The sequence below is a fragment of the Nematolebias whitei genome, chromosome 15 (assembly GCF_014905685.2).
Source record: "Nematolebias whitei isolate Nwh7 chromosome 15, NemWhi1, whole genome shotgun sequence".
Lineage (NCBI taxonomy): Eukaryota > Metazoa > Chordata > Actinopteri > Cyprinodontiformes > Rivulidae > Nematolebias > Nematolebias whitei.
In genome coordinates this window covers 33152261-33160910 of record NC_056512.1, presented here as the reverse complement: position 1 = coordinate 33160910, position 8650 = coordinate 33152261, and the positions used below count along the sequence as shown (strand labels likewise).

The following is an 8650-nucleotide window of genomic DNA, read 5'->3' as shown; positions in this document are numbered from 1 at the left end:
ATAATGTTAACTCCGAAAAAATTACTCTTCTATTTTTCCTGTGTATCCACATCATGGTAAAACAGTTTAAACCCCACCCCAGTGCTGTGAGCCTTGCTGCCCTTTCACTTGGTCTCTTGGATAAAGTATCTACCTTCCTTCTCTGCATCATGTCAGCCATCTCTCTACCTTTGCTTGTCATTGTCCCCACATTCAGAATTGCCAGTCAGTCCTACACTCTTTGACTTTCCTCTTCTCCCTCTGTCTCATGAAACATTTCCTTCCTTGTGGTCTTCGACTAACAGTAGCACAATTTATGCTGGCACACTGTTTGTCAACAGCACCTGTGGTGGTCTTTGTTAACCCAGGCTTTGACCGATCTGGTATGGTCTCACTTAGAAAAACTTGTATTAGTTTTGGCAAAGTGTTTTATGTTTGATGCCCTTCGTGATACAACCCTCACCCATTACTCAGGCTTGAGACAGGCACACAAGAGGTACACTGGCTTGTGCTTTCTAGTGGCTAATTTGACCAAGGCAGAGTACATGCATGAAATAAAGAGGTGAAGAGAGTTCAGGCAGAATGGACTGAATGGAGAAAAGCTTCAGGATGTAAAAAGGGTAGCAACTAAAGCCAAAGAAAGCCCCATACTTCAGTGATAAGAGTTCCCATATAGGCTCATCTTGGTCACATGACTGTTGTCCAACACAAGCTTGTCTCCACAAGCAAAGTTCAAGTCACTGAGTCTAGAATCAATTCTTTATTGCACACAGTAGATTTTGCCAGTACAGGTATGGAGTTTTGTGCTTTTATTTTTTTAATAAGTTGTGCTGTGTGTCATCCATTATTCAAAGAGAAGGCTTTGAGATGAAACATGTTTTGAAGTGGTAGAAAGCAAACAGTTCATACCATCGTTTTGAAAAGAAACCCTGCAAAATGCCATATTTGTCAGGATCTGTGTTTATTGCCGACATGTTTTTAGCTTGTTTGATCAGATGAGTCTGATTTAAGTGCTTTCATTCTTCCAGTGTGTGCCAGTATTTACTTGTCCCAGCTGAATTTCTACTCCCACCTGTTCCTCGTTGTCTTTTCCTCAGATGTTTCCAGTTTATAATTAGTGTTCCTTCACCTTTTGTGCACTTTTGGTTCCTCTGTTCTGCATTGCACTGTTTACTGACAGTCGTGGTTTCCTCCCTGCTGTGCCTCTTTGAGTTCTAGTATTGCATTTAATATTGAAAGTAGTTTTGTTTTGCAGTACGTCTTTAAATTAAATAAAGCAGTTTGAGGTTTTTAATATCATCATATTCTGCCTGCATGCTGGGTTCAAACTCTACCAACCATGACAATATTTCCTTCATACAAGCTGGAGGGCCAACACTCCAGTCTTTTGAAAGCAAAGAAAAAATATCACATTTTTTTTAACCAACAAAGTCCATGCTCAATAATCCAGGTATACAATCCAACAAACTGTCCAGATGACCTGACTGAAAATTGTAGTATCACATTTTTTATTTTAGATGATTTCAAAGCAATGATGGGACTTCAATATTTGTGATAAATATTTTATTGATCTTAAGGCAGAGGAATTCTGGAGTTACAGAAGCTTGTGGACATGTCCCCCACCCCCCCAAAAAACAAACAAACAAAAACAAACAAACAAAAAAAAAACCAACTACGCACACAGGATCTAAATGGATATTGAAAAATATGGGAAATTAAAATTGAAGCTCAAACAAATGATGTTTTTGAAGTAAGGAAGGAACTAAACAGTGATGTCTCAAGGCATGAAGGATTTCTTAAACCAGTCAGGACAGCAGCTAAGCTTATCAGTCCTTCTTAGATGGTGTGGAGCCTCTGCAACAGGAGCATGATTCATCAGGCCTCTTGATGCAAATGTAGTTTTTGGCTTGGACACTGTCACCCAGTCTGTCCAAAGTCACTTTGAGGGGCTGCTGATCAAGAAGGAGGTGATCTAAGGGGTTAAAATATAAATGTCAGCAAAACATTTTCATTGTCATTCAAAGTTTGCAGATGACACAGCAGTGGTGGGATGCATCACAAACAATGAGTCCAGCTACAGACAGGAAGTGGAACACCTGGAGAGCTGGTGCAGGAAGAACAACCTTCACATCAATGTGAAGATGAAGGAGATGGTTGTGCACATCAGACAAAACAAAAACACACCTTAAACTTCTCTGAACATAGCAGGATCTGCAGTGGAAGTGGTCTCCAGCTACAAGTACTTGGGTGTGCACCTGAACGACAACCTCATCTGGGGCAACAACACCACCAGCCTGATCAAGAAAGCACATCAGAGACTCTACTTCCTCTGGTGGCTGAGGCGAGCTGGTCTGGGAAGCTCAGTCCTCACCTCCTTCCACAGGTGTGCAGTGAAGAGCATCCTGTGCTCCCAGGACCTTGTCGCTTTGATTAAAAAAAATCTTATCAATAGAGTTGAACGCCCACGATCCCAAATCCATAATCTTCTTAATTTATGTTCGGGAGATGAGACCCAGGCGCTTCAGACAGACAGAGAGCAGAGCAGGAAGAAGGAAAAAAAACAGGGGAGGAGAAATTGAAGCTGCCACCTCGATCAGAGCCTGGGAGGAAAAAAACTTGAACAACTTCTAGTCTTTTGAAGCTAAAAACCCAAGTCACACAATAGTACACCTCTTTGTGTATCATCCCACATCTCTTGTTTCCCCTGCTGATACACACCATAAGGAAATGTCCTTTTTTGCTTGAAATACACAAGCCTCACACTTCCTGTAAAGTAAACACCTGCTGTACTTTCCATGTATGTACCCAATAAAGGGTCTTATTGCTAACATCTGTTGAAGCTTCCCTTCCAGATTTGGTGGTAAGAAACTTGCATAGAACTCATATCATGGGGAACAGAATGATATTCTCCTGCTCTTTACTGCCTAAGCAAACAAAATTCAACTTCAACAGTTTAGAAGTAAATCATTCCCTTACCTAGCAGACACAGGCACTTTGACCGCATTGATTCAGATTCCTCCTTTGGGCAAAAGTCAAGTCATCCCACAGCGCATGGAAGTCACACATTGTGATATGCACTGCCCCATCAGCATCCATCCGGCCTACAGTTAAAGTGCAGAAGCAGAATTGAGTTGATAGAATAACTGATGTGAAAAATCTGTGAGGTTTGTGCATTTTACTCCAAATTCCTACCTGTGAGAACATACGGTTGTTCTCCAACGTTCAGAGTAGCTCCACACGCTCCAACAGAAGAAGAAGTGTAGACCGCATCAAAATGCCTACTAGAGCCTTTGAACAACTGAGTCAAACAAAAAACAAAATTCCATATACAAGTTGATACAATGAAAAAATTCAAAAGCGGTTTATCTCATACCTTAGTCACTTGGACGTCATATCTGACACTCTTCATTGGGCCATTCCCAGTGTCAACCAGACGCCTTCCCCTGACCGTTGCCCTGAAAACTGCACAAAAAGATAAAATAAAAATCCAAAAATGAAGTTACATTAACAGTGTTAGCATGCTGGAGAGAGCAGAAACATGTTTCCAAAGTTTATATTACAGAACCTTGCATGTGCCAGGAAGATGGAAGCAGCAAGAGTTTCATCAGCTGCAATTAAAGAATGTGTGCTGCCCAATTAGCAGACATACGACGAATGAATTCAGTAATCCTTGACCAGATGAAGTAAACCACCACCCCCATTCAGTCTGCCTTTGAATATAGATGCTGGCATGCAAATCAACCACTTTTACATTTTGAAAATATCTGTTCAGGTAGAACTCAAATGCTGACCAGATGTTTTGCAAATTGCAGTTCAGCCATTGCCCTTCAAGATAACAACTGTTTGTAAGGGACTGTTGACCCTTTATTAGCCTAAATACCTGCAGTGAAATTGTGTCCAGATAAAGCAGGTGTGTCCAACTAAAACAAGACCAGTCACATTGCAGAGGTCATTGTGTAGGAAGGGAGAGATAAACCTTGAAAAACAGTGATTTTGTTCTGTTGCAATAAAGCAAATTGTTATTAAGTCATAACCATTAAGACAATCTTAAAAGTTTGGTTTCACTCCTATTCTTCAAGAGCTTAGATTATTTGAAGTAGATTTCTTTAGATATGAACATATTCTTACTTGTAACTAATCAGAGATAGTTCAAGCCACCACACTTATGCACTGTCCACAGTTGTTCCAAACCACAAGACTCATGTTGTGATTCCCTTTTGCCAAATACCATCATTTTGATTAAAGCAAATTTAAGGGCCCTTGACCCCATCATTTACAGAACTGGAAACTGAGATGACCATCTACATTTCCAGGTAGTTAAACACATTTTCTCCCTAATATTCTCATAACCAAAGTGACACAGTTCTGGTGTACAATTTTTGGTTTTGACAAACGTTTAACGTCTGTGCTGTGAAAAAGTTCAGTTTTCTGTCAAAGCATTGCCATTTTAATTTATAAATGTTTGCACAACCTAATGAATGCTACATTTATCCCACAAGTCAGGTTTTACCAGATCTTAATTAAAACCAGTCAAATGATTGACTTAAACTGGATTTTTAATAATATTATTATTAATAATAATAATAATAATAATAATAATAAAACACCCTGAAAAAAAAATTCTAAGATTAAATCTGAAATCTTAAAGTTTATCTAAAGGTTCAGCTCTGCTCCAAATGTGTCCTCTCCATACCTTGACTTTCAAACTTTGATGAAACATCTAAAAAACTCATTCACTTCTGACTCTAGCAGGAAATTTAAAACAACTGATTTACATAAAGCTTCAAAACTCCAGATAATCTGTCTCCAAATAAATCTGAGCATTTCAGGCTTTTCCAGAGAATATTTCAAGATATTTCAATATTTCTACACATTCAATTCAAGTCCACCCAGCACTAGCCTAAATGCTTGACTCTAGGACTTAGTTGACTCAAATCAAAGTTTGAATATTACACTGAGAAATAGTGTCATTGTTAAACTCAATGTTAGAAATAAAGTCTTTACATCCTTTAGAGAAAAAAACAAACAGAGACCAATCATGTTTCACATTAACATGCTGAAAATGATCCTTTACACATTTATCCATGTGCAAGACATGCATTTCACATGGAATTTATCAGTTTTTCATTGGTCAAAATGTGTTTTTACTGTAAGGAAATACCGGCAAAAGTTAAACATGAGGTGAAAACTTCTAAAAACTGGACATTTTTAAATGTAGTAAGTTACTGAAATTAAACATTCATAGCCAGCAGAATTCAGATATGAGTTTTTATTTGTTTACAAGAAAATCCAGTTATCAAAATGAAATAGAGGGTTGTAAAAGAAAATGTACTCCTCTTTTGAATAATAAAAGTAAGAGCCCCCCTACCCCCACACTGTCCCAAATACAAATCAGCCAAAGGAAGATTTCATTGCATATGGGAGTGTAAAATTATAGAAAGTTTGGCAGGCAGCTCCGCTATAGAGCAGACACTTCTCCCTTGTCCAGTGCTGTGTCTCCTGGGGCTTATACCCGGGCACCTGGATACTCAAATACACTGTACAATTCCTACTGATGTTGACTAGAAAGCCCATAATGCTTGAATGGGTTGGTTGCAATGCCCCTTCAGTTCAGTTATGGAAAAATATAATTTCTGAAGTTATTGTATTAGATAGACTGAGATATCGTCTGAATGGGAAATCCCAGGCTTAAAAAAAAAATGGGAAAGAGTTCTGGATTGTCTCAAAATAAAAAGGCCAGTAATGTGAAATGGAAAGATGTATATCTTCAAGTATATATATGTGAATGGGTTGCTTTTTTTTCCCCAAGTAATTACTTTAATTTATGTACATACATCCTGATCTGATTTATCTGTATCTGTGCTGAGTTATGTTCCGCTATTGTTCTTTTTAAATAATTAAAATATCTACGTAGTAAACATAATATAAAAAAATAAATGTGGGGCATTTATAACTGGGCATATTTTAAAAAAATACACCAAGTAAAAAGGGACCTTCTTACTGATTCCATGTAAGAAAGCTAAACTTACCCATATCTGCTCTGCAGAAAACCTGCTCAGGTGGAATGTTCACGCAGGAGCAGGCTTCTGCCCCATCTTGCACTTGCCAAAGAAACAGGATGGCCAGAGAAAAGAAACAAGTTTTCATCATCAGAGTCATCTTTGGATGCTGAAGTAGGAGCCAGCTGTCAAAGTGTGATGCACAACTTGCACTTCCTTGGATCTGCTTTCCTCTCAAATGAAAGGTGGCTTTTATCCTCATCAAACAGCATCAGGCCACGCCCCCTCTTAGTCATCAGGCTGGGAGGTCAGGGCCTCCCAAATTTTCATAGGCAACAGCAAATTTGGTCACTCTGTCTGACATATGAAGGAAAGAACAATTAGTTTTAGTTTGGAACATCATCAGATGCAGCAGGCAGGACAGCGGTCTGAGTCACAGGGACTGTTTTCTCTGTTATCAACCAACCTGCTTCACTTTCAACTCATCTTTAATCAGACTCATTAATGCAGACAGCATAGTGTTAATATGCAGATGAAAGCAGAAAAGTGTTTCTGTAGCTTAAATTTTGAAGGTTTACATGTGCTACAAAGATTTTTTTAAAAGCAAGAGTTTCATCAAATACATATAAAGTGTGTGCTGCTCATTTCTAGAGCAGACATACAAGTAAGGCAGTCAGGGTCATTGACCAGCTGATCTAAAATCTCCTCTTTGCCTGTAGGCGCCTCATTCAGTCTGCCTCTGGATATGGACGGTGACATGCAAACAACCACTTTTACATTTTGAGAATAGCTGTTCAGGTGGAATTCACATTCTGACCAGTCACCCCTCCAGATGTTTTTGTAAATTCCAGTTCAGTCATTGTTTTTAAGGGCACAAAGACTGGTTGCAAAATAAGGGACTGTTGACCCTTCAAAAGCTCAAATACCTGCATTGACAATGTGTCCAGACAAGGCAGGTGTGTCCATTTAACACAAAACATTGCACAGTCATATTGCAGATAGTATTGTTTAAGAAGGGAGGGAAGAGATAACCCTTCAAAAGCATTTACCAGTAGTTAGTATCACAGCATGGAGTTGTTGCACCCAGAATGCAGGCAGGACTTGAGGCTTGAAAAAAAAAAAACATAACCTATGTATTAAATAAAAAATGCTGACGAGGCAGCCAAAAACCACTGCAAAAAAATAGAAAAAACAAACAAACCAGGACTTAGTACTGGAAACTCAGTGAAACACACCAAGGGTACTGTGAAGACATTTAAAATGTTTAATGCTGACATCAAACAAACTAAGGAGTAATAAGAAAAAAAAGCATTAATGAACCAAAGTTATAAACACCTGTTCTAGGGAAAAGCAAGAACAGGTGTTTGATCAGCTGGAGCAGAAGCAAGAAAACACTGGGGAGCTAGACAGAGAAAATCAATTTACACGGCGATGTCCCCGGTTGCTGAGGGATTTGAATAGTGATTGTTTGTAGTTTGAGATGAGTGTTTTTCTGGACCAGAATTGAACAAGGAATGCAAGCAAACCTTAATGTTTTGGGGGGGAAATATTTAAGTGGGTAGGAGTTACACTATAAGAACAGTTATTTTTTGTTTGTTTGACTGAGGCAACGCAGAATGATGGATCCTGGCGAGTGGAGGGAGTAATCCTATAACGGTGGAGCCTGGGCATGGCCAATGGTGGCCTTGGCCACATAGATCAATCTTTCTCCACCCATTCATTTGAAGGAACTGTACTTTTAAGCAATATAGAAACACTAACAATGTTCAACCAGGTCATTTGGACAGTTTCTTTTATTGTGCTGAGACGTTTCGCCCATCATCCAATGGATTTTATCAATTCCAGTCCATTAGATAGTTCAATAATTGAACACTGTTGTATTTTACACCTGGATTATTTAGCATGAATTTTGGTGCAATATAGAAACAGTTACAGATTATATACAGTAGTCCCTCGTTTATCGCGTGTGTTTGGGACCAGGCCCACCCGCGATGAGTGAAAAACCACGAAGTAGGGATACAGTAGTCCAAGTTCAGTTCAAGTTCAGTAAACTTTGTCATGATATGTACCAGGCTGTAATCATACTCATCACCTGTTACTCCCAATCTCCCTCCTTAAATAAACACTTTAAATTTAAATACTGTAACATTTTACATAAACACATTGTAGAGAAGAGAAGTGCAGCAGGACATGTCACGCAGCTTCAGCTCTGCAGCACGGAGCAGAAATGCACGTTTTGATCAATTACACTTCAACAACATGAACATACGAGTTCTAAAATAATTAAAAATAACTTTTAACACTTTTAGATTTTGTGATTATGATGATTTTTACGATGTGAAATACTTTGAATTTTAAGTTGGAAGACAAATTTGATCGGTGCATCTGGACAGCAAAGGGTTAACCCTTCACAAAGCTGCAGCAGCAGAAATGTGTGCGCAGCAGAGAAGGAAATCAGCGGATCGGCTGCAGGAGGGAGCTTTCCCTTGCACTTGTGGTTTGCACAAATGGTGCAAAATCATTTAAAATAATTATTTTTAATCAAACAATACATGGCTCATCCATCAGCCAGCCAATTGTGTCATGTCCAATCTTACTTTGAAAATCCATGATATAGCGAACCTGCGATAAATGAACCGCGAAGTAGCAAGGGATTACTGTACATATGTATA

General features: G+C 38.9%; 1 protein-coding gene across 1 annotated transcript; it reads right to left on the bottom strand.

Moving 5' to 3' along the window:
- Nucleotides 1–1560: 1560 nt before the first annotated feature.
- Nucleotides 1561–6197, bottom strand: LOC119421680 (metalloproteinase inhibitor 2). Its single transcript, XM_037689026.1, has 5 exons — nucleotides 6009–6197; nucleotides 3353–3441; nucleotides 3172–3277; nucleotides 2956–3080; nucleotides 1561–1951 (listed from the first exon to the last, which is right to left on the bottom strand). Exons 1-4 carry the CDS (start codon nucleotides 6136–6138, stop codon nucleotides 2956–2958), a joined length of 450 nt encoding a protein of 149 aa, XP_037544954.1. The 5' UTR covers nucleotides 6139–6197; the 3' UTR covers nucleotides 1561–1951.
- Between the last annotated feature and the right edge of the window lie 2453 nt (nucleotides 6198–8650).

Bases quoted from the DNA above. Each gene is read 5' to 3' on its own strand.
- LOC119421680 (XM_037689026.1), bottom strand. From the start codon at position 6,138: ATGACTCTGATGATGAAAACTTGTTTCTTTTCTCTGGCCATCCTGTTT. The intron at 3,442-6,008 runs GTAAGTTTAGCT...CTTTTTGTGCAG, and splicing joins TTTCTGCAGAGCAGATATGG to TTTTCAGGGCAACGGTCAGG. The intron at 3,278-3,352 runs GTATGAGATAAA...TGTTTGACTCAG, and splicing joins ATGACGTCCAAGTGACTAAG to TTGTTCAAAGGCTCTAGTAG.